At 38.7% G+C, this 25,286-nt stretch overlaps 1 protein-coding gene across 4 annotated transcripts in view; it reads left to right on the top strand.

The window, feature by feature from the left end:
• METTL16 (methyltransferase 16, RNA N6-adenosine) overlaps window positions 1-25,286 on the top strand; it is a 57,531-nt gene that overhangs the window by 21,630 nt on the left and 10,615 nt on the right. For 3 of the 4 annotated variants that reach the window (XM_082443516.1, XM_082443517.1, XM_082443518.1), the window contains exons 4-8: window positions 1,810-1,950; window positions 3,600-3,715; window positions 6,472-6,614; window positions 21,856-21,925; window positions 22,984-23,073. In XM_082443516.1, coding sequence (XP_082299642.1) covers window positions 1,810-1,950; window positions 3,600-3,715; window positions 6,472-6,614; window positions 21,856-21,925; window positions 22,984-23,073 — 560 coding nt within the window. The remainder of the gene's footprint in view (window positions 1-1,809; window positions 1,951-3,599; window positions 3,716-6,471; window positions 6,615-21,855; window positions 21,926-22,983; window positions 23,074-25,286) is intronic. The other variant, XM_082443519.1, reaches the window with a different exon arrangement.

Below are 25,286 nucleotides of genomic sequence, written 5' to 3'. Positions count from 1 at the left end.
TGTGCTCTAGAGCCCGCGAGCCACAACTACTGAGCCAACGTGCTTCAACTCCTGAAGCCCACGTGCCTAGAGCCCGTGCTCCACAACAAGAGAAGCCACCACAATGAGAAGCCTGCGCACCGCAATGAAGAGTAGCCCCTGCTCGCTGCAACTAGAGATAGCCCGCATGCAGCAACGAAGACCCAACACAGCCAAAAATAAATAAATAAAAATTTTTTAAAAATGTCATTCACCTTTCAGAGGGGATTAGGATGTTAGAATGCAAGTCTTCTGGTCTTAAGAACTGAGAAACTTGATTTTTTTTGGCGAAGGACAGGTCCTTTACCTGCGTTTATTACCCTCTTGGCACCTGATATTAGGGCAGCTGAGGGAAGGTGTCCTTTTTTCTTTTTCCTTTTAAATGAAATTGAAGTACGAAGAGAGAGGTAGTTGTATGAGAATCAAGGGCCTGGGATCTGGTCTGGATTTTTTTTTTCTACAGAGCTGGAAGTGCTACTTAAATTTCCTCAATTTCCTTATTCTGAGTGGCTAGCAGGGGCTAAATAATTGTGAACTCTGAGAGGAGCTTGAGTACCCTTTACCACTCCTTCCTGCACCACCTCCCACATCCCCAAGGAGATGTTTGCCCAGTAGCATCAGGGCCAGGATGCTGTTAGGTAAACATGATAGAAAGTGTAGCAATCACTGTGACTGTCAGAGCTTAAATGTTCTGGCTATCAGTTGTTGTCATGTCTTTTACTGGCCTGTTCTGAGTACTTAATGAGGAAGCAGTAAGATGAGACTGGCTTTCCTCTGGGTTAGGAGTATCTCTGGCCTCCAGCTCTTCCTGCCAAATCCTTAGAAGGCTAGACTGGCACCATGATGTGGTCAGTGGAAAGTGGGAGTGGAATGGCTGGTATGGGCTGACTACTGTGGGCCTCCAAGAAGAACACCAGCTTTTCTTCTCTTGAGTATGCTCTTTAGGATCTTATTGGCCAAGATCAGTTAAAGGTTGTAAAAGCAATTATTTGTGGTTAGTATATACTCAAACATATACTCGTCCAGTCTATGGTTAGAGGTTCTACATGCAAGTTTAGGACCAAACCCTAGTTGTCAGAGAGATTTTTGCCTGGACCATTTGCCTTTGAACGTCTCCCTTGAAACTGTGGTGGGGCAAGCCAATGACTGATGTTTTGGATCTGGATCAAGTGTTTTTCCATGTCTCCACATCTAAGAAATGAATCCTCTCTAGTTTTTAGGGTTTTTTTGTTTTGTTTTGTTTAACTTCTGGTTTCCTTCAAGTAACAACTTGCAGATAGATATGTGGGGAATTGAGTGGTTTAATATTATAAAAATTTTATACCCTATGTATTTTTTTCTGCTTTTGTAGAATGGGATGTATACATTGATCTATTTTAAGATATTACTGTGGTGTTTTAACAAATAACACTGATTTCTTTCAAGAAAATCAAGTTTGTGAGAGATTTAAAATGAAGACTTTTTATAAAGTAAATTAAATTGCTTTGACAATTTTCAGTTAGTCAGTCATGTATTTCTTGATCACCAGCCAATTATGCATACTTCATTTTACATACAGCATACAAAGAAGACAGCAAGGTTTCTACCCTCTAGGAAATTTGAATCTAATTATGAGGTAAGACTAACATACATGAAGCCAGTAGCCACAGTATGTGTGTAATCAGTACCAGCTTGTGGTTTAAGCTGTTAAGGCTATAAGAAATTCTAAGAAGTGAAGAATGGTGTTTTTGCTTGTTGGTCTCACCTTCCTCTCAGGTGTGTGCAATGTGTTTTGAATTCTTATTGTACTAGGTACTGGGGCATCCTGCATCTATCCTTTACTTGGAACAACCTTAAATGGCTGGTATTTCCTTGCAACAGAAGTAGATGACATGTGCTTCAACTATGCAAAGAAGAATGTGGAACAGAATAACTTATCTGATCTTATAAAAGGTTAGCTCTGTAGAATAAATACTCCTTTCAAGCTTTGTTTATTAACCTGTCTTTCTAATTTAACACATCTCATTGTCTTCTGCTTTAATATACAAACTTTGGTAATTTAAAACAGTCTGGTACATTGTAATTTGGTTTGCTGCTTTGTTACCAGAATTAACTCAGAAAGAAACAGAGTAAACATAGTCGATCCTCATAATTTGTGAATTCTGTGTTTGTGAATTTGCCTACTTGCTAAAGTTTGCCTACTAGGGGCTATTTTTAGCCTCCAGATCAATACTCATGGTACTTTTGTGGTCATTCACAGACACGTGCAAAGTGGCAAAAAAATTGAGTCACCCAGCGTGCATGTTCCCAGCTGAAGTTGGACAAGGCAATGTCCTGCTGTCTTGTTTCAGCTCTCATACTGTAAACAAGTGTCCTTTTCATGGTCTGTTTAGTACCACTTTTTTTTTTGTTGCAGTTTTGTGCTTTTATTGGTGATGTTGCTGTTTATAATGGCCCCTAAACACAGTGCTTAAGTACTGCCTAGCGTTCCTAAGTACAAGAAGGCCGTGATGTGCCTTACAGAGAAAATACATGTGCCAGATAAGTTTTGTTCAGACGTGTTATAGTACTGTTGGCCATGAGTTCAATGTTGATGAATCAGTAAGGATATGTATTGATTGGTTGATGAAAATGTTGGGACCAGAGGCTCAAACTTAGCTAATCATGTATTTCTCTTAGGAGCCAGTGGTTCAGTATTCACTAATTCAGGGTTCGTGGTGACTTTATAGAACACAACTACCACTAAAGATGAGAATCAACTGTGTATAAAGTAACCTAGTCACCAAGATTTTTAAGAGGAAGAAAATCCTGCTATTGATTAAACTCTATCGTCTTTTTTATTTCAGTACATGGAACTGTGCTACAAATAGTCAAATCCCCTTAATGCTTAGTTACTTTTTACGTCTGTGCTTATTGTATATATATAAAGGGCTGGGGTTTTTTTTTGTTTTTTGTTTTGTCATTAAAGAGACTTTATGTCTCTCTTTGGAAGAAATAGGCTTTTCTTACTAGTGTTAAACATATCGTAAGGGGAGATATTAATATATTATTAATGAGTTTTTTAGTTATCCATTCCTGTGTTACAAATTACTCCAAAATCTGGCGGCATTAAACAATAAACATTTATTAATAATCTCGTGGTTCCTGTGGGTCAGGAATTTGGGTGTGGCCTAGCTGGTTGGTTCTGGTTCAGAGTCTTTCATGAGGTTGTCATCTGAAAGACTGGGAGTAGAGATGTGCTTTCAGGATGGCTCATTTACATTGCTTTTGGCAGGAAGTTTTAGTTCATTGCCATGTGGATCTCTCCTCAGGGCTACTTGAGCATCATTACAGCATGTCAGCTGGCCTCTCCTAGAGCAAGTAGTTCAAGAGACAGGGCAAGGAGGAAGCCATATTGCTTTTTATGACCTAGCGTCAGAAGTGATACCTATCAGGCTCATCACATTCTCTTCAATAAAAGCGAGTCACTGAGTGAAGCTACACTCAAGGAGGGGGAAATCAAACTCTGCCTCTTGAAGGGACTAGTATCAAAGAATTTGTGGACATATTTGAAAACTACCACAGTATTAATAGTAGTTAACAGTCTCTGTTTTTTCTCCTAGTGGTAAAAGTACCACAGAAGACCCTCCTGATGGATGCTCTTAAAGAAGAATCTGAGATAATCTATGACTTTTGCATGTGCAACCCTCCCTTTTTTGCCAATCAGTTGGAAGCCAAGGTAAGATATCTTCTGCTTTAAAGTAGTTGAATATTTAGTTAAGTTTTCCTTGTTTGCAAGATAAGAGCAACTTTTATTTTGGAAGCTGTATCAGTTAGGATGCTTCTGGTATCAAGCACCTGAAAACCCAATTCATATTGACTTAACAAGAAAGTTTATTGGTTTACGTATCTGAGAAATCCAGCAATAGTCTGGACTTCAGGAACAGTTTGATCGAGGAGTTCATGATAGTATCAAGGCTGAGACTCTGTTTTTTCAGGTTCCCCTTGGCTCTTATTGGGCCCTTGGTTGTTTTTGTTCTCAGACTGGTTTACTTGTGGCAGAGTAATATTTGGGGAGTGGGAGAGGGTGAGAAGAGAGCTCTTTTCTTCCCCAAACCATTTAACATTTGGCTTTCTTCTGATTGGACCAACTTAGGTTACAGTCTACTCTACTGCATTGGGCTTATTGGCTTAAGGAGAGGGTCACTGTTTTTACTGCCACCTATCATTTGATAGCAAACAAATGTCTTATTTAGTCTTTCCAACTTGAAATGAATATATTCATTTCATGAAATAAAATATATTTGCTTATGAATATGGAAAGAGATGCACTGGCTTAAAAAACTAACCTATTAAAAATCAATAAAATATTATTGATTTAACCTAAGTTTTCCTTCATCTAGAGAAGAATTAATAGAAAGTGAATAATATTAATCAGAAGGAAACGAGGGGGTGTGTATGCTTAAAACTTTGGGAGAATAAATTGTTTTTAGAATCACTCAGATACTCTAAAGTACCATTTACATACCTCATAACAAAATAAATTCCAGATGGATTAAATTTGGTTGCGGCGGGGGGAAGTGGACAGAAATTTATTAGCAATACCAACATTCTAGATTGGAACATGAAGTGAAGCAGGATTTAAGAAATCTAAATTTTAGCCTTCAGTGCAGATAAATTTGAGAACTATAGATAAAATAGCCACATCCTGGAGTACATTTCTTTTAAAAAATGTTGAGATACAGCATATATACATAAAAGTACACATGCCATGCGTGTAAACTGGATTTTCCAAAGTGAATATTCTTATAGAACCAGCATCCAGATGAAGAAATACACTATAACTAGCACCAGAACCAAATACCTTTTTATCGCAACTTTACTGAAGTACAATTTACGTGCCATCAATTCACCCACTTAAAGGGTAGAATTTAATTATTTTTAGTATATTCACAGAGTTGTGCAGCCATCACCACAATCAATTTTAGAGCATTTTCATCACCCCACCCCCCCCCCCCCACGAAAAAAGAAAAAAACAACCCACACCCATTAGCAATTACTCTCGGTTTCCTTGCAGCCCCCTTAGTCCTAGGCAACCATCAGTCTACTTTCTGTTTCTGTGGAGTTGCCTGTTGCGGTCATTTCATAAAAATGGAATCATATAATGTGTGGTCTTTTGTGACTGACTTCTTTCACTAAGCATAATATGTTTTCAAGGTTCATCCATATTGTAGCGTGTATCAGTACTTCATCTCTTTTTATTGCCGAATAATATTCCATTGTATGGAAATATCACATTTTACTGATCCATTCATCTGTTGTTGGACATTTGGGTTTTATTCACTTTTTGGCTATTATGAACAATGCTGCTGTGAGCATTCATGTACAAGTGTTGCGTGAACATGTTTTCATTTCTCTTAGGTGTATACCTAGGAGTGGAATCACTGGGTCATATGGTAACTCTATGTTTAATTGTTTGAGGAACTGCCAGGATGTTATCCAAAATGGCTGCACCATTTTTTATTCCCCTATGAGTAGTGTATGAGAGTTCCAATTTCTCCACATCTTTGTCAACACTTGTTTTTATCTGTCTTCTTGATTATAGCCATCCTAGAGAGTATGAAGTAGCATCTCATCATGGTTTTAATGTGTGTGTCCCTGATGGCTAATGATGTGGAACATCTTTTTGTGTGCTTATTGGCCATTTGTGTATCTTCTTTGGAGAAATGCCTATTCAGATCCTTTGCCCATTTAAATTGGGTTATTTTTCTTTTTACTATTGTTGTAAGAATTCTTTATGTATTCTATATGCAAGTCCCTTATTAGATATATTATTTGCGAACATTTTCTCCCATTCTGTGGGTTGTCTTTTCATTTTCTTGATGGTGTCCCTTGCAGCCTGGAAGTTTTTACTTTTGAGGAAGTCCACTTTATCTATTTTCTCTTCTGTTGCTTATGCTTTTGTTGTCATATCTAAGAAACCATTGCCTAATGCAAGGTCATGAAGATTTACTCCTATGTTTTCTTCTAAGAGTTTTATTGTTTTAACTTTTTACATTTAAATCTTTGATCTATTTGGGTTATTTTTTTATATGGTGTGAGGTAGGAGTGGATTAAATATTTAAATTTTAAAAGTGACACCATAAAATACTAGAAGAAAACAAAAAAATATTTATATAATCTTTGGGTGGAATATTTTCAGTGTATGATACCAAGAGAGAAAAAAGTGACAGAATTGGCTAGATAAAAAGGTAAAACGTTAATGTGTTTAATCACAAAGATGGAAGGTAAAGACCCTGGGAGGGAGTATTTGCATGAATGCCATTGTTTCAAATGCCAAGATTATACGATTTTTAAACCCCAAATCTAGCCTGATACCTGGAAACGGAAATTATGTCTAAGCATTCTTGTGTAAAACTAGGTTACAGTCAAAGAGCTGGCCTTAAGGTGTAAAGGTTTTTCACCAGGGTTTGTTGTTGTTGTTGTGTTGTTCAGGGAGTAAACTCTCGAAACCCTCGAAGACCCCCACCTAGCTCAGTAAATACAGGAGGAATCACAGAGATCATGGCAGAAGGGGGCGAATTAGAGTTTGTTAAAAGGATCATCCATGACAGTTTACAGCTTCAGAAAAGATTAAGGTAAGTTGGTAATAAGAATATTATCCACTATGTAATTCAGAAAGAAACCGTGTCACTGAGAGGAAACAAAATCACTGTGGTCTGAAGAATAAACAGATAAAACCCGAAAAGGTAGAAGGTCCTACAGTCTGCAAAGACCCTCTTTCTGAGGATGCTCTCATGCCTTTAATTGATTTGTGTTTCCTGTAATCATCTACAGTGCATGGATAGAAAGAAGGAAAATACCATATGATTGTATTGCTCCCATTAGTATGGTCCTGTGATGGAACAAAACTGATTCAAATATGGCTTTTGATTAGAAAACAGATGGGTTCAGATCTGCCCCATGAACCAGAATAAATTTGTTGCCTAGTCCTTGAAGCAATTTATGTTCTTGGAATCAGTCTCCCAAACGATGACAGATGTGAGCACATTGAGCTGTCAAGAACTTAATGAAGGGAAACTGAGGTCACTAACCAGCTCCAGAGGAGAATTAAGTCTATTCATTTTTAAAAGCTAATTATTTCGGACAACACACCTGTCATTAAGCAGCATAAGGTACTCAGAAAGAGCTATTTGTCTCGCTTGGCTTCTCACCCTGCCAAGTGTTGGTGAAATGATGGATAATGTGGTAGTTCAGACTAAAAGGGCTTTCAACCCTAGGATTTAGCTTTGTGACATAGAGAAGAATTTTTTAAAATTGTGGTAAAATATGCATAACATAAAATTTACCATCTTAACCATTTTTAAAGTGTACAGTTCAGTAGCATTAAGTACATTCATATTGTTGTGCAGCTAACCTCCAGAACTCTTTCTTCTTGTAAAAGTAAAACTCTGTACCCATTAAACAACTAGTCCCCATTCCCTCTCTTCCCATAACCCCTGGCAACCACCATTCTTCTTTCCATCTCTATGAATTTGACTATTTGAGGTACCTTATGTAAGTGGAATCATATTTGTCCCTTTATGACTGGCTTCTTTCCCTTAGCGTCAAGTCCTCAGTGTTCATCCACGTCATAGCATGTTTCAGAATTTCCTTCCTTTCTAGGGCTGAATAATATTAATATTCCATTGTATGTATATAGCTACATTTTGTTTATCCGTTTGTCTGTTGATGGACACTTGGGTTACTTCCACGTTTTGGCTATCGTGGATAATGTGGCTAGGAACATGGATGTGCAAATATTTCTTAAGACCCTGCTTCGAATTCTTTTGGGTGAATACCCAGAACTGGAATTGCTAAGTAGGGAAGCCTTTTTTTTTTTTTTTCCCCCTTTTGGATTTATAGGTGTTTAAAGCCGCTTATTTTAGTAGGCCAGTTCCAGAATCAACAAATATCCTGATTTGTTAAATGTGAGTTTATTTAAATATGGAAAGCAACTGGATTCTTGGATGATCTGCCTCAGAAAATTTACACAATATTAAAGCCAAAGGTTAATAAATTTTTGCCTTAAATTGATTTCTTCAAAGAAAAATGGTACAGATGAACCTGTTTGCAAGGCAGAAATAGAGACACAGACATAGAGAACAAATGTATGGACACCAAGGGGGGAAGAGAGGGGTGGGGTGAATTGGGAGATTAGGATCGACACATATACACTAATATGTATAAAATAGATAACTAATGAGAACCTGCTGTATAGCACAGGGCACTTTACTTAATGCTCTCAGGTGACCTAAATGGGAAGGAAATCCAGAAAAGAGGGGACATATGTATACATATAGCTGATTCACTTCACTGTACAGCAGAAACTAACACAACATTGTAAAGCAACTATACCCCAATTAAAAAACAAAACAAAACATTAGGATGTGAGGAAGAAAGAGCCTTAAGTTATACTGAGCATTGAGAAGAGTCTGAGTAAGTAAAGTAAACTGAAAGCAACAGAGCACTGAGACTCATGACAGTAGGTAACCGGGACCATGTGGACATTTCAGTATCTGTCAGCTTTTGAGGGAACTGGAGTCATTCAACAAAATGGGGAAGGTTGTTTTCAGGAGCCTATTAATCAGTAAGTTTCTATTATTTCCAAAGTTCCATTTGAACTACAAAAAATATGTTGTAAATGAACACCATTCTAAGAGAGGAAATTGGTCAGAACGTTCCAAGTCCGCCTGTACCTGGCTCTATGGCAGCCCACAAATTGAATAAAAGGTGAACGTTTGCTGGGAAGGGTAAATTGCTAGAGCCCATCATGTCTCTGAAGAGTCAACCATTTCAAGGTTGGTGTCGCGTATAGGAAAAGTTACCCAGTTACGATTCATATAAAGAAAGGGTTCAGCAGTCTTGTCTGCTCTGTTAGGACTCAGGCAGGTTGAGAGGGAAGATAAAAGGAAGAAAGGAAGAATGAAGTGATTTTCATTGAAGAGAAAATAGAGCAGTGTTTTTTGAAAGAGTTTTGCTCACAAATATTGTTTACAATTTCATGTCATACTTTGGTGACTTTCATTTGTATATGTTACCAGTGCATGTCCTGCATATTTTTGTAGTTGACATAATGTTTATACCACTATGCAACTCTCAAATTTTAAAATGCTGTGGAAACTGCATATTTTGAAGCTATGAAAAATAAGGGATTGAAAACAAGTATTTAAACCCCACCATCTGCTTCTTATCCCCCTTCTTGTTCCTGAAGAAATGCAGAAATTAAGCCAAATTTGTAACATTAAGGAGTGAAATAAGTTATATTTGTTGGACTGATCTCAGTGATGGCACTCCAGATGCCTCGCCTCCCCGTTATGATTCGTGCCTTGCCTGAGTCACGCTCAGCAGCAAGTGCAGTTTTGTATCTGAAGGAATTTTGCAGCTGGGAGGCCCTTGAGAGAGAAAGTTATCCAACCTCTTAGTTGTACAGATTAGAAATTTGGGACCCAGATCTCCTAATTCTGGTCCAGTGCTCTTTCCACCACTCTATGTAGCCTCTGTAGCCCAGACTGCAGTTAGACTTCTAAGTACACAGCCTTTTCTTTTCTACTCCTTTTCTTTTCTTTTTTCTTTTCTTTATTGTTGAGGTATAATTGACATATGACACTATTAGACGGCCTTTCTACTGTTGATGAAGATTTTCAAGTGCTTGTCTTAATAGCATTTTCTTTTTTTAGAGACTCGCTCACCTAACCTTCTAAATACATTAGCAGACTTTATCAAACCCCTTATGGCCTGGATTTTACTCTTGTCATTGGTTATTAGGTCTATAGCTGATGCCCTTTATGGCAGTGATTCTGTGATTTTTCCAGGAACCAGATTTACCAAGTTCCAACTTAATACTGGTTTTACTCCCTGTTTTTGCTTTTTCCTTTCCATTCCTTACCCCCTGCCAGATGGTGGAGACTTCTTGGGTCTGGGTAAAATCCACATATCTGGTGATGGATAATAAATTAAATAATCTAGGCCTTTTGAAATGTGATTCTTTGACTTTTTTTTTTTTTTTTTTTGATGTGGACCATTTTTAAAGTCTTTATTGAATTTGTTACACTATTGCTTCTGTTTTATGTTTTGGTTTTCTGGCCAGGAGGCATGTGGGATCTTAGCTCCCTGACCAGGGGATCGAACCCACACCTGCTGCATTGGAAGGTGAAGTCTTAACCAATGGACTGCCAGGGAAGTCCCTCTTTGACTTATCTTTTAAATTTTTTCTCATTGGTAAAGTGAGATAATAATAGCTACCTCATACCTCATAGGGTAGTCATAGAATTGAATGAATATGTATTTGATGTAATTAAAAATAATAATGAATAGTAAATAGGATCTTTTAAACTCTTGACCATTTTAGGAATCCAGTAGATTTAAATGCTATGGTCTACTGTGTTGAAAGGAAATGTTAAGAGTACTCTGCTATTTTACTTTAATGCAAAGTCCCCCTTCTTTTCTGTTTTTTTTCTTAAAACTAGGTGCTAGCATAGTTTTGGGGTGCTGTAAGTGATGGTTGCAAGGAACAATTGTAGGGCTTCCCTGGTGGCACAGTGGTTAAGAATCTGCCTGCCAGTGCAGGGGACACTGGTTCGAGCCCTGGTCCAGGAAGATCCCACATGCCGCGGAGCAACTAAGCCCGTGCGCCACAACTACCGAGCCTGTGCTCTAGAGCCTGCGAGCCACAACTACTGAAGCCCGCATGCCTAGAGCCTGTGCTCTGCAACAAGAGAAGCCACCACAATGAGAAGCCTGTGCACAGCAATGAAGAGTAGCCCCCGCTCACCGCAACTAGAGAAAGCCCGCGCGCGGCAACGAAGACCCAACACAGCCAAAAATAAAATTAAAAAAAAAAAGAACAATTGTAAATTTTATAACTGAGCTTTTAGTTAATTTTCCAGCTGAAAGACTGTCCAGTTCTACAACAAACTTTGACTTACCTTTATAAAAGGGTAAGCCACTTCATTTTCCTTGTCTGTAAGGTTGGGATAATACCTTTTATGGTATTAAATGTTAAAAGAACATAGGAGCCAGCTCCCACATTGTTAAAAGAACAATATGGGACAATATAAGCTCAGAATGAATAATGACAATAATGGATTATAACCCACTGAATAAAGTAAGCAAATAAAATACATAGGGGGATAGAGGAAAAGCTCCTTGTTTACTCTAGAATGCCAACTAATAAATGTAGAAGGAATAATAAAATTAGAAAAATCACTGTTTTGCAATCATTATAGTAATAATTGATTTCATGGAGGACTCAACAATGGAAAGTTTGAAGAGGAACACGATATTTTCATAGTTTCAAAGTATTTCCCCAGTTACAAAGTATTTCAGTTACAAAGGGATATATGGTAACTTTATAGTGGAGAGACTGGGGGATACCACCTTGACCAGGTGATCACCTCCTGATGGGGGTCACCTAGAAGGATACGTAGCACCTCTGTGCTCTTCATGCCCAAAATGTTTTACCTGAATCTATGAGGAAATTTCAGAGAAACCAACTTGAGGGATTTTGTAAGACAATTTTTCAAAAATATTAAGGTCCTGAAAGTAAAAAAAGACCACAGAACTGTTCCAGATTGAAAGAGACTAAAGAGACTTGACATGTAAATGAAATGTGTAATCCTAGATTGGATCTTGCATCAGGGGAGAAAATTGACCTGAAGGACGTTATTGGGATAATTGGTGAAATTTGAGTATGGACTGTATTCCAGATAATAGTATCGTATGAGTGTTAAATTTTCTCAATTTGATCATTGTTCTGTGGTTATAAAAGAGAATGTCCTTGTTTTGAAAATGTACATACCAAAATATTTAACATTAGGGTCATGATGATGTCTGTAGCTAACTCAAATGGTTTAGAAAAAAACACACACAGAGCAAGCAAATGGGGCAAAGTACAGTGAATCTGGGTGAAGAGTGTACTGGAATCATTTGTACTAACCTTGCAATTTCTATACGTTTGAAATAATTTCAAAATAATTTTTCTTGAAACCTGCTGTCTCTAAGGAATTACTAAATGCTGTAATGAGTGGAGTGCTACTTTCATCATTAAAATAGTATAACGGGTTCAAAATCTCTTGGGTAACTGATCTTCCTTTTCATTTTTTTTTCCTACATGCGTTTTGATTAGTTGTCACAAGATGCCTGTTGAGAGTAGCTAGGATCTAATGGGTAGGCATTTTTTTTTTCTGGCTGCGTCAGGTCTTAGTTGCCTGTGGCACACAGGATCTTCATTGAGGCCTGTGGTATCTTTCGTTGCGGTGCGTGGGCTTTTCTCTAGTTGTGGCGCGTGGGCTCCAGGGCGAGTGGGCTCTGTAGTTTGCGGCACGTGGGCTCTAGTTGAGGTGCGTGAGCTCAGTAGTTGTGGCGCACGGGCTTAGTTGCCCCGTGGCATGTGGGATCTTAGTTCCCTAACCAAGGATTGAACCTGTGTCCCCTGCGTTGGAAGGCGGATTCTTTACCACTGGACCACGAGGAAAGTCCCTCAGTAGGCATTTTTTTAAAAAGTGAAGCTAAAACAATTTTTAATACACCCAATTACTTCTGCTTGTTCTATAAGAAATATAACTTGCAGAAAACAGTTGATATATTGATGAGATTCAATCTTAAGATAGGGAATTCCCTGGTGGTCCAGTGGTTAGGACTCTGCGCTTTCACTGTCAAGGGCGTGGGTTCAATCCCTGGTCGGGGAACTACGATCCTGCAAGCCGTGTGGCCAAAAAAAAAAAAGAAAGAAAGAAAAAAGAAAAGATTCACAATATACTACTTAGCTTACAGTAAGGGTTAAAAGAAATGAACTCTGCCAAGCCCATGTTAAGTACCAATGACATATTACAAGCCTGAGTTATTTAAATATTTGCTTCCCTTCATTTCCTGAGGAAATTTGTAGCATCTTTCTTTTGTCTCTGTTCTGGGCCTTTTCTTGGCTTCTGGTGACTCTGATCTAATCTGTTCAGGACATGGATGCAACTACAGATGATCATACTAAGTGAAGAAGTCAGAAAGAGAGAGACAAATACCATATTATATCACTTATATGTGGAATCTAAAATATGGCACAAATGAACCTATCTATGAAACAGAAACAGACTCACTGACATAGAGAACAGACTTGTGGTTGCCATGGGGGAGGGGAGATGGTGGACGGATGAAGTGGGAGTTTGAAGTTAGTAGGTGCAAACTATTACATACAGAATGGATGAACAACAAGGTCCTACTGTATAGCACAGGGAACTATATTCAGTATCCTGGGATAAACCATAATGGAAAAGAATATAAAAAAGAATGTCTATATGTGTATAACTGAGTCACTTTGCTGTACAGCAGAAATTAACACATTGTAAATCAACTATACTTCAATGAAAAAAATTTTTTTTTAAATCTGTTCAGGAATGCTAATTTTAAAAGAAAGGTGTTAATTAACCTATTTTATACTGTTACTTTGTGAGTACTAATTGCTCTTAATTTCTTTTCCTTCATCTTGTTCCTAACTTACCAAAGGCTTTTAATTCCTGGTTAATGATTTCTCCACTGCCTTCTTAAAGGGAGCATATTCTTTTTCTTCCAAACCTTGTAAAGCCGCCAAATGAAATAGATTATGCTCTGAGTAAATTTACCCAGGTTTGTTTAAAGTAATTTAGGTAGGACAATTATTTATTTGTGTTTTCAAATCAGAAAAAGGATTGTTTAAACAAAAATAAGGATTGTCATCCGTTGTTGAACCCACAAACAATAAAAACAAATAAAATATTGGTTAATGCACACTACTTCTAAAGCAGTATAATAGTATTTGTCATACTTTTATAATTAATTAGATTTTCATCTGTATTATTTAATGTGTTAGGTTGAACCGTATAAAATTGCCAGTCTTCAACAGTTTCCAACTTACAAAAATGGAAATTTTTTGTAGTTTTAACTTAGCATGTGATTTTAGAGGCTCTTAAATTCACTTAGAGTTTTTGTTACTTTAAAATTCACCTTCATAGTAGCTGTTTTGCATACAGACATATTGAATGTATATCCCCTTAATCTGAAATTTCTCTTTAAAACTAATGTGCAATTAGATGAATTTAAAATGACAGGAGTAATTATGATGCTTGGTGAAAAAAGCAGGATACAGATTATGTATTGCTAGTATAACTAAGCTATGTTGTAAAGCAAGAAATATGCAAAACATTACTGTATTGTTAACTATTCTTTATATTTGAAGATATAAGGTACATTATTATTTAGAAATTTATATACTTAAATCAGTTCTATTGAGGTATAACTTACTTACAGTTACATTCTCCAATTTAAGTTTATGATTTGATGCATTTTGACAAATGTGTACATTACCACCACCACAATCAAGATATAGAACATTTCCATCACTGTAAAAAAGTTCCCTAGTGGCCCTTTGCAGTCTCTTCCCACCCTACCCAGCCTCTAGTGATCACTGATTTTTCTGTCACAGTAGTTGTTTGTTTGTTTTTTGTTTTGTTTTGTTTTGTTTATTTTTTGGCTGTGTTGTGTCTTTGTTGCTGCGTACGGGCTTTTCTCTAGTTGTGGCGAGCAGGGGCTACTCTTCGTTGCGGAGCACGGGCTCTAGGCACGTGGGCTTTAGTTGTTGTGTCACAGTGGTTTTGCCTGTTTAGACTTTTAAATAAATGGAATCATACAGAACGTAGTTTTTTGTGTCTGGCTTTGTATTGTAAATATTTTAACTTTTCTGTGTATTATGATGTTTTGACCTCTCTGGCTGGGGGAGACTGCCCCTCCCTGGGCTCTTCGATTCTTAGATATGGCAAAGGACCAGCCTGAGCAGGCCTTGGATCTGCAAGACCAGAGCCCTCCCTCCTCTATCTGCCCTTTCAGCCCAGGAGGCCATCTTCCTCTGCCTGAGTCATCCCAGGGCTGGGTGCCAGGCAACTGGGGACCACTCCATAGCCCAGAGCCCACGGAGGTTATTCACACTAGCTGATCCTAAAGTGCTACCCTTGCCCTGCCTTGCCCGTCCTGAGGAAACCCCAATAAAGGCCGTGGCCTAAGCACTCCCCTCACTCCTGTCATCTGCCTCCTGACCACCCTAGTGTCTTCCCCATGTGACCCTGCATGGTGAGTCCTGCCTGTCTCTAGGAGTTGTAAGTATAATAAACTTTGTTTTTTCCTGAGCCTGTCCTCTGTCTCCTCGTGGCTGCGCCTGACTTGCCATCTCATAAAAGAACACAAAACAGGCTTTCACGTAGCATGTCCATGCATTGTATGAATAGTCTCCCTTTTTATTGCTAAGTAGTATGCTGTTATGTGCATATACCCAATTTGTTAATCCACTCACCAGTTGATGGACATTTGGATCATTTCCAGGTTTTGGCTAGTATGGATAACACCGCTGTGAACATTTGCATACAAGTCTTCGTGTGGACTTAAGTTTTCCTCTGTCTTGAGTAAATACCTAGGAGTAGGATTCCTGAGTCAAGTTGCCAGGCTGTTTTCAAGTGGCTGTATGTACTATTTTACATTCTCACCAGCAATGTATGAGAGTTCCAGCTGACACCATTTGATATTGTCATCCTTTTAAAGTTTATCCATTCTAATGGTTATATAGTGATATCTCATTCTGGTTTTAAGTTGCATTTCACTGATGACCAGTGATGGGGGCATCTTTACATGTGCTTGTTGGTCATTCCCGTATCTCTCTTTCTTTTGTAATAGACTTTTTTTTTTTAAATTTTATTGAATTCTAGTTGATTTACAATGTTGTGTTAGTTTCAAGTGTACATAGACTTTAATTCTTAGACTAGTTTAAGGTACAGCAAAATTGAGGGGAAATTACAGAGATTTCCCATATACTCCTGCCCTACACATGCATAACCTCCCGCATTCTCAGTATTCCTCACCAGAGTGGGATGTTTGTTAAAATTGATGAGCCTACATGGACACTTCATTATCACCCAGAGTCCATCATTTACATTAGGGTTCATCCTTGCTGTTGTATGTTCTGTGAGTTTGGACACATATGTATTTACAAGTATCCACCATTATAATATCATACATAATATTTCCACTGCCTTAAAAATCCTCTATGCTCTATGTATTCACCCCCTTCCCCCCCACCCACTGATCTTTTTATCATCTCTATAATTTTGCCTTTTCCAGAGTGCCGTATGGTTAGAATCATACACTATGTAGCCTTTTCAGATTGGCTTCTTTCACTTAGTCATATATATTTAAGTTTCCTCCATGTCTTTTCATGGCTTAATAGCTCATTTCTTTTTAACGCTGAATAATATTACATTGTCCAAATGTACCACAGTTTATTTATCCATTCACCTACTGAAGGGCATCTTGGTTGTTTCCAAGTTTTGACAGTTATGAATAAAGCTGCTATAGACATCTGTGTGCGTATTTTTGTGTGGGCATAAGTTTTCAGCTCCTTTGGGTAAATACCAATGAGCACGATTGCTGGATCACATGGTAAGAGTATGTTTGGAAGACTGCCAAACTGTCTTCCAAAGCAGCTAGACCTTTTTTGCCTTTCCACTAACAGTGAATGAGAGCTTCTGTTGCTCAGTATCTTTACCAGCAATTGGTATTGTTAGTGTTCTGGATTTTGGCCATAGGTGTGTAGTGGTATCTCATTTTAATTTCCATTTCCTTGATGACATGTGATTTGGAGCATCTTTTTATATGCCTGTTTACCATCTGTATATCTTCCTTGATGGGTATCTTATTAGATACCCATTTTAAAACCAGGTTTGTTTTCATATTGTTGAGTTATAAGAGTTCTTTGTATATTTCAGATAACAGTCCTTTGTCAGATATGTGTTCTGTAAGTATTTTCTCCCGATCAGTGACTTGTCTTTTCATTCTCTTGACAGTATCTTTCACAGAGCTTAATGAAGTCCAGATTGTCAATTCTTTCTTTCATGGATCCTACCTTTGGTGTTGGCATCTACAAGGTCATTACCAAATCCAAGGTCATCTAGATCTTCTCCTATATTATCTTCTAGGAGTTTTATAGTTTTGTCTTTTTTTTTTTTTAAATGTGGATGTCTAGGCCAGCACCATTTGTTGAAAAGACTGTCTTTGCTCCATTTCATTTCGGTTATTAGGAATCTGTGTCCTTTCTTTTTTTTTCTTAGCCTGGCTAGAGGCTTATTGAATTTATTGATCTTTTTAAAGAACCAGCTTTTGACTTCATTGATTTTTCTCTGTTGATTTCCTGATTTCAATTTTTATTATTTCTTTTCTTCTGTTTGTTTTGGATTTAATTTGCTCTTTTAGCTTCCTGAGGTGGAGGCTTAGATGATAGATTTTAGATCTTTCTTTTCTTTTTTTTTTTTTTTAAATGTTGTGGAGTGCCACGTACAGGGAAGTGTAGATTGTAGGAAAGCTCAGTGTTGTGTTTTTTTTGTTTGTTTGTTTATTTATTTATTTATGGCTGTGTTGGGTCTTCGTTTATGTGCGAGGGCTTTCTCTAATTGTGGCAAGTGGGGGCCACTCTTCTTCGCGGTGCGCGGGCCTCTCACTATCGCGGCCTCTCTTTTTGCGGAGCGCAGGCTCCAGATGCGCAGGCTCAGTAATTGTGGCTCACGGGCCCAGTTGCTCCGCAGCATGTGGGATCTTCCCAGACCAGGGCTCGAACCCGTGTCCCCTGCATTGGCAGGCGGATTCTCAACCACTGTGCCACCAGGGAAGCCCTAGATCTTTCTTTTCTAATGTATTTATTCAATGCTATAAATTTCCCTCAAGCACTGCTTTCACTACACACATTTTAACAAGTTGTATTTTCATTTTCATTTAGTTAAAAATATTGCTTCGGACTTCCCTGGTGGCACAGTGGTTAAGAATCCGCCTGCCAATGTAGGGGACACGGGTTCAAGCCCTGGCCTGGGAAGATCCCACATGCCATGGAGCAAGTAAACCCATGCACCACAACTACTGAGCTTGTGCTCTAGAGCCCACGAGCCACAACTACTAACCTCGTGTGCCACAGCTACTGAAGCCCGCATGCCTAGAGCCCGTGCTCCGCAACAAGAGAAGCCACCGCAATGAGAAGCCCGCGCACCGCAACAGAGTAGCCCCCACTCGCCGCAACTAGCGAAAAGCCCACACGCAGCAACGAAGACCCATTGCAGCCAAAAATAAATAAATAAATTTATTTTTTAAAAAAATATTGCTTAATTTCTCTTGAGATTTCTTCTTTGACCCATGTGTTATTTAGAAATGTATTGTTTAATCTCCAAGTATTTGGGGATTTTCCAGTTCTCTTTCTGTTACTGATTTCAAGTTTAATTCCCTATGGTGTAAGAGCAGATGTATGATTTTTATTCTTTAAAATTTGTTAACATGTATTTTACGGCCCAGAACACTGTCTGTCTTGGTGAATCTTCCATGTGAGCTTGAGAGGAATGTGTATTCTGCTGTTGTTGGATGAATAGTTTATAGATGTCAATTAGAGCCAGTTGATTGATGGTATTGTGAGTTCAACTATGTCTTTACTGATTTTCTGCCAGCTGGATCTGTCCATTCTGATAGAGGGTTGTTGAAGTTTCCATCTCTAGTAGAGGATTCATCCATTTCTCCTGGCAGCTCTATCAGTTTTTGCCTCATGTAGTTTGATGCTCTGTTGTTAGGTACAAACATTAAGGATTGTTAAGTCTTCTTGGAAGATTGTCATCTTTAGCATTGTGTAATTATTCCCGATAACTTGCCTTGGTTTGAAGTCAGCTGTGTCTGAAATAAGTATTTCACTCCACTCTCTTCTTGCTTGCTTGGTTTCTTAAGACAAGTTGGATGTAATTCTTATCAATAGGTAAGGTGTATCTTTTTTTAGCTTCTTTAAGGATTTTTTCTTTATCTTTTTGATTTTCTGTGTTTTAAAAATCACAGGCCTAGGTGTAGTTTTCTGGGCATTTTTTCTGCTCAGTGTTCTCTTAGCTTCCTGGATCTGTGGTTTGTGTCTGACATTAATTTGGGGGAATTCTCAGTCATTGTTTCAGATTCTTCTGTTCTTTTCTCTTTCTTTTCCTTATAGATTTCCATTACACATATTTTATACCTTTTGTAGTTGTCCCACAGTTCCTGGATATTCTGGTTGTTTTCCTTTTTTTTTAAAATCAACATTTTAAAAATATATATTTATTTATTTATTTATTTGGTTGAGCTGGGTCTTAGTTGAGGCAGGCGGGCTCCTTAGTTGCGGCTCACCAGCTCCTTAGTTGCGGCACTTGGGCTCCTGAGTTGCAGCATGCATATGGGATCTAGTTCCCTGAACAGGGATTGAATCCGGGCCCCCTGCATTGGCAGGTGGACTCTTAACCACTGTGCCACCAGAGAAGCCCTGGCTTGCATTATTTCTGATGAGAAATCTGATATTAAATATTTATCTTTATTCTTTTGAACAAAAAGTGACTCTACCCTCTCCCTGCTTTTAAGATTTTCTTTTTATCTCTAATTTTCCGTAATTTGATTATAAGGTGCCTTAGTATGTTTTTTGTTTTAATTTTTATTTTCTATTGGAGTAGAGTTGATTAACAATGTTGTGTTAGTTTCAGGTGTACAGCAACATGATTCAGTTATACATATAGATATATCTATTCTTTTTCAAATTCTTTTCCCATTTAGGTTATTGCAGAGTATTGAGCAGAGTTCCCTTGTGCTATACAGTAGGTCCTTGTTGGCTATCTGTTTTAAATATATAGTATGGTTTTCTTTATGTTTCTTCTGTGTGGAGTTCATTGAACTTCTTGTATATGTTTTTATAGTTTTTATCAGTTTTGGAAAAATTTTGACCTTTTTTTCAAATATTTTTGTCCCCCTTTTGCCCCTTTTCTGAAACCCCAGTTATGTGTACTGCTTGATATTGTCCCATTGGTCACTGGTGCTGCGTTTTATTTTTTTGGTCTTTTTCTTTTTTTTTCCCCCCCTGTGTGCTTTATTTCAGGTAGTTGTTTTGCTGTGTCTTCAAGTTCACACATCTTTTCTTTTGCAGAGTCTAATATGCTGTTAATCCCATCTGTGAATTTTTTATTTTAGATATTATAATTTTCATGTCTAGAAGTTCCATTTGGTTAGTTTTTATATCTTCCCTCTTGCTCTTCATCATGTCCATGTTTGTTATGGAGCATATTTCTAATAGCTGTTTTGATGTCCTCATCTCCTAATTCCATCATCTCTCTTATTTCTTGGTCTGTTTCTAGTGATTGATTTTTAAATCCTGGTTGTGAGTCATTTTCCTGCTTTTTTTATTTTATTTGTTATTTTTGGCTGCATTGGGTCATTGTTGCTATGTGTGGGCTTTCTCTAGTTGCAGCGAGCAGGAGCTTCTCTTCATTGCGGTATGTGGGCTTCTCATCACGGTGGCTTCTCTTGTTGTGGAGCATGGGCTCTAGGCGCACAGGCTTCAGTAGTTGTGGCACACAGGCTTAGTTGCTCTGCGGCACGTGGGATCTTCCCAGACCAGGGCTCGAATCCGTGTCCCCTGCATTGGCAGGCGGATTCTTAACCACTGTGCCACCAGGGAAGCCCTCCTGCTTCTTTCAATGTCTGGTAGTTTTTGACTGGATGCTGGACATTGCATATCTTATGTTTGGGGGTGCTGCATTTCGTTGTATTCCTTTAAAGGGTGTTGAACTTTGTTTTGATGGTTACTTGAGTTACTTGTGACTAGTTGGATCCTTTCAAATCTTGCTTTTAAGCTTTATTAGGGTAGATATAGAACAGGCTGTAGCCCATTACAAAGCAGTATCCTTTCCAGGACTCCACTAGATGCCCCTTTTATTAACAGGGTCTTTCTGCTCTGAATAGTAAATCCACAAACTAGTCCCAGCTGTCTGGAATCCAGGAATTGTTCAGCTTACTGCTTTCTGAGAGTTCTTTCCCTAGCCTCCACCCCACACATGTAGATCATTCTGCAGAATATTCCAGCAACCTCCTCTGCAGGTGCCCAGAATTCTCTCCGTATGCAGCTCCTTCCTCTTACATTTTGCTCTTCACATTCTTACTCCTCAGCCTCTCTGAACTCCAGTCTCTGTCTCATCAATTCAGCAAGATTATTGGGTTCTGTTTTAGTTTCCTTTCCCTGCTTTGCAGCTTGGGAATTTCCTTCAGGCAGTAAGCTCTGGCAGTTACAGGGCTCACCTTGTTTGTCTCTCTGAGCTCATGGGTCTTCACTGCAGTTGTCCAGTGTCTGAAAAATTGTTTCATATATTTTGTCCAGTTTCCTAGTTTATGGTGGAAGGGCAATTTCCTTACTAGTTAATCCTTCATATGCTGAAGCAGAAGTCCTGTATAAATTTTATACTTTGCAAACTTTTTAGAATAATCAGAAGAAATAAAGTCTGTCCTTTTACCTTTTAACCAGTTCACTCCATCTTCATACTCCCTCTTCTGGATTTGTATTTGCTATAGAAGACATTGATTTCATGCTCTGTTGAAACTTTAATGCAATATATATTCTTAAGTTATTTGCAAGTGAGTGCATCTCAAAATACAGGTTCATGCTAGATTTTAGAATTTCTTTTAATATGGTGTGTGGGGGGGTGTATATGCATGTTTTTACTGTTGTTTATTAACTAATTTCTGTCCCAAAGCTAAATGACCTTCATTCTGAGCACACTGCAGGTGAGACCTCTCTCTCTTACTCTCTTTCCACATACATACAGCACTAAAATCATTGGAGAGGCTAAGTGGCTTTTTGTTTAAGTTGCTTTGGGCTATTGATACAATTCTTGTTATTGTCACTTGTAACTTAACTCAATATTTGTTTGCTACACTTATCTTTTTCACTTGAGTAATGCTTAACTGTAAAAACGTATAACCACATAAACAGTGTTTGACTTGCCTGATACCCCCCTCCAGGTGGTATAGCTGTATGCTGGGAAAGAAATGCAGCCTGGCTCCTCTGAAGGAAGAACTTCGAATACAAGGGGTAAGGCTTTGTCATTACTATTCTGGTGTATCCACTTTTGATGGTACTTGGAGTATAGATAGAACTGTCCTTTATACCTAAAAGCTCTAAATGTGTTTTTTGTTTGTTTATTTTTTAATGTTGTAATTTTGGGGCTAAAGGGAACTTTTTATAAATTATTAAAATAAGGCCTTCTTTGACCAATAAGAAAAGATGGGGAAAACAGGATGAGTAGAATGTCAGAGAGAAACCAGACATCAAAAAACCTGGTGTCTGCCTACCACTGACCCCACATCTGACTCCATTATAACTGCAGAAACTGAAGCTAAGGGGCTTGTTCCAGGTCACACGTCTAGTTATCAACGAACAGCTGAAACCAGAATGATCTTCAGTCCGGTGTGCGATCTTCACCCCACTATGGTGTGACCCACACAAGTTCAGCCCCTTGCTTTTGTTTTGAAAAGCAGGTGACAAATACATACTTCCCCAACTCCCCTCCCAGTTTATGGTGTTTGGGCATGAATAGGCAGGAGCAGGGTGACTTTTACAGAGAAGGGGGTCAGATGTGGGTTCAGCGGTAGAACCAAGTTTCTGATTTCAGTTTTCTCTCTGACATTCTACTCATCCTATTTTCCCCACAACACCTTTTCTTTGTTAAAATTGTAACAGCTAGAAAGTAGTTCTGTTTTCTTTCCTAAAATCTGGTAGACAAAAGGGAGACTAGATAGCTGTGTCTAGCTAGGCCTTAGAGGCTCTCTTTCCTAAACAGAAGAAAACAAAAGAACATTTGAATCATTTTACCAGTGGTTCTCTGAAGGGCTGTGTTTTGAGTGTTTCATATATTGGACCTTCAGGCCAGAACTATAAATTCTCTCTTGTGTTTTATGGCAGGAAGAAAGCCCACAACTTTGTTGAGAGGTAATTTATTCATTGATTATTAGGCAGCTGTGCGTAACTGTTTTTGGATGGTAGTGTTTGTTAACTGATAAAAAGAACGAACAACATATAATTTAACATGAGGCAGGAGCCAGAAACATAGAATTACTAGAATGATGAGATGCTGTGTTTGCTGGTTTCAGGTTCCTAAAGTCACCTACACTGAATTCTGCCAAGGTCGGACAATGAGGTGGGCTTTGGCATGGAGTTTTTATGATGATGTAACAGTACCAGTAAGTAGAGACCTTCCTGTAGCTTCTCTGAATTCCAGCACATGGTGGGTTTTAGTAGGTCATAAATGAACTAAATCTGTACTGTCCTGTTTTCCTGAAGTTTGCCCCAAATGCTTATGTCAGAATGGAAAGGGGAGGGGTTGCAATGGGGAAATGAGGAGATGTTGGTCAAAGGTTATACTTCCAGTTGTAAGATGAATAAGTTCTTGGGATCTAATGTACGGCGTGGTGACTATAGTTAACAGTACTGTATTATATACCTTAAAGTTGCTAACAGAATAGATCTTGTGTTCTCACCACAAAAAAAAAAGTAATTATGTGAGGTGATTGAGGTGTTAACTAACCTTATTTGGTAGTCAGTTCACGATATTTGTGCAACAAATCATCACAATTGTACACCTTAAACTTACACAATGATATATGCCATTTGTACCTCAATGAAGCTGGAGAAAAAAAAAAAAAAAAAGAATGGAAAGTGGTTGTAAACCAGACATGGTCCTGGAAGGCTGACCGTGGTGACTGTGGAACCTTTCTCTGTGAGTTTGTGCAACTCATTGATTGTTACTCAGCAGACATAAATGAATTGGAAATGCGTCTTTTAGGAATTAAAAAATTCAGATACAAAAACTTTGTGGGTATGATTATTCTGTTAGATATTCCTCAAGCACTGAAATTGAAGTCTGTTTATTTTCTCTTAACACTGCTGTTTTCCTAGAGTAGCTATCTCCTGGGGTTCCTGGTGGATGTAGAAATTACCATTTGGGGTTGCAGGCTTTTGATGTGTAAAACTTAGAGATCATTCCAGTGAAGGGTTCTGTCTCGGCTTTAAGATTAGCACTGGAATACTGATCAGTTTTGAAGCTGGGTGATAGTTCATTACCCTATTTTGTCTACTTTGCATGTGCTTGAGCTTGAACATTCTTCCGTAATAGAACGTTTTAAAACATGATTTGTTCCACAAAATTCTCTTTGTCCTCTGTGCTGCTATATGCAAAAGAAAAATGTTTCTGAACTGCTTAGACCGAATAATTTTTCTGGGCCGTGCTAAGAGGTGGTAATAGAATAGCATCTGTTTGTTCTCACATTTCCCTTGGAAGAATGATTGACTTACTGTTGCCTGGAGCTGTCCGCCTTAACGTTCAGGCACACGTTGCTCAGCGTGGGCTGCTTCTTCCCACAGTATTTACGGAGGCCTAGATACCTGGTATTCAGGTATTTAGGTACCTGGTACCTTGCCGTCTCTAATCCCCTGTCCACACCACAGGCTTGTTCTGGGTGCTCCTCTCCCAAGGTCTTGGCCACGCTTGGTCTCCAGAGCCTCTCTTAAATGTTGCTGTGTCTATGAGGCTCTTTCCTTCTCCCATAGGGCAGAGGAGTAGAGACATGTGCAGAAGTACAAGGGGATGATTTGCAGATGTTTCTGAATACATGAGCTCAGATTTGAAACTGAGCCTTTCCTTCCTGTGCTCTGCAGCTAGGTGTGCTGCTGTACTGAAATAAGTTTCCCAGTCAAGTGTGATTGGCCTGCCGATGGAAGCCTAGACTTGCCTCTGTGCCATGCAGTAGGGTATCTAGAGGTTTGTGTTCGAAATTCTCACTGGTTAAAAAAGATGGTTCTGCTTTTTTGACCTCCCTGAGGGAGTATCCTTTCTGTTGTCTTCTAGAACAACACTAGGGCTTTCCCACCAAATGGTTAAAATCATTAGTAATGTCCTAGCTTATCCCTGTGCAGACACTAACAGCTGCAGGAAAATGGAACTGCACCTGTTTCCAAATGCTTTCTGTTTAACCTGCTTTCTGCACTTGTTGGTACCGCAGGCAGAAGAGCTGGTAATGAGCTCTGTCACTCTTCAGGCCATCTCAGGGACCAGCGTCACCCTTGCCCTCTTGGATTAGTAGCTATTTCAAATCAGAGTATCAAAGAGCACTATGTTTCTGGGTAGCAAAATCAGCTTACTTTCCTTGCTCCCTCCCTCCCTGTCTTTTAGGCTGTCCTTGAGCCCTGTTCATAGTTTCAGCCATCAAAGAATGCCTCTTGCTAAGGGCCTCAGGTTTCTCCCATGCCAGAGTACTCATCCCTCCCCACCGCTACCCCCAACCCAAAGTTGTTAATAATGCATTCCCAAGTGTTCCATTAGGTACACTTAAACTGCTACAGGGAAATTGGCAATTTCTGATTTGTGGTAACCCAGCAACAGTTTCTTAGCACTGGT

This window comes from Balaenoptera physalus, assembly GCF_965194825.1.
Source record: "Balaenoptera physalus genome assembly, chromosome: 20".
NCBI classification, from domain to species: Eukaryota; Metazoa; Chordata; class Mammalia; order Artiodactyla; family Balaenopteridae; genus Balaenoptera; species Balaenoptera physalus.
This window is presented reverse-complemented; position numbering and strand designations above follow the sequence as displayed.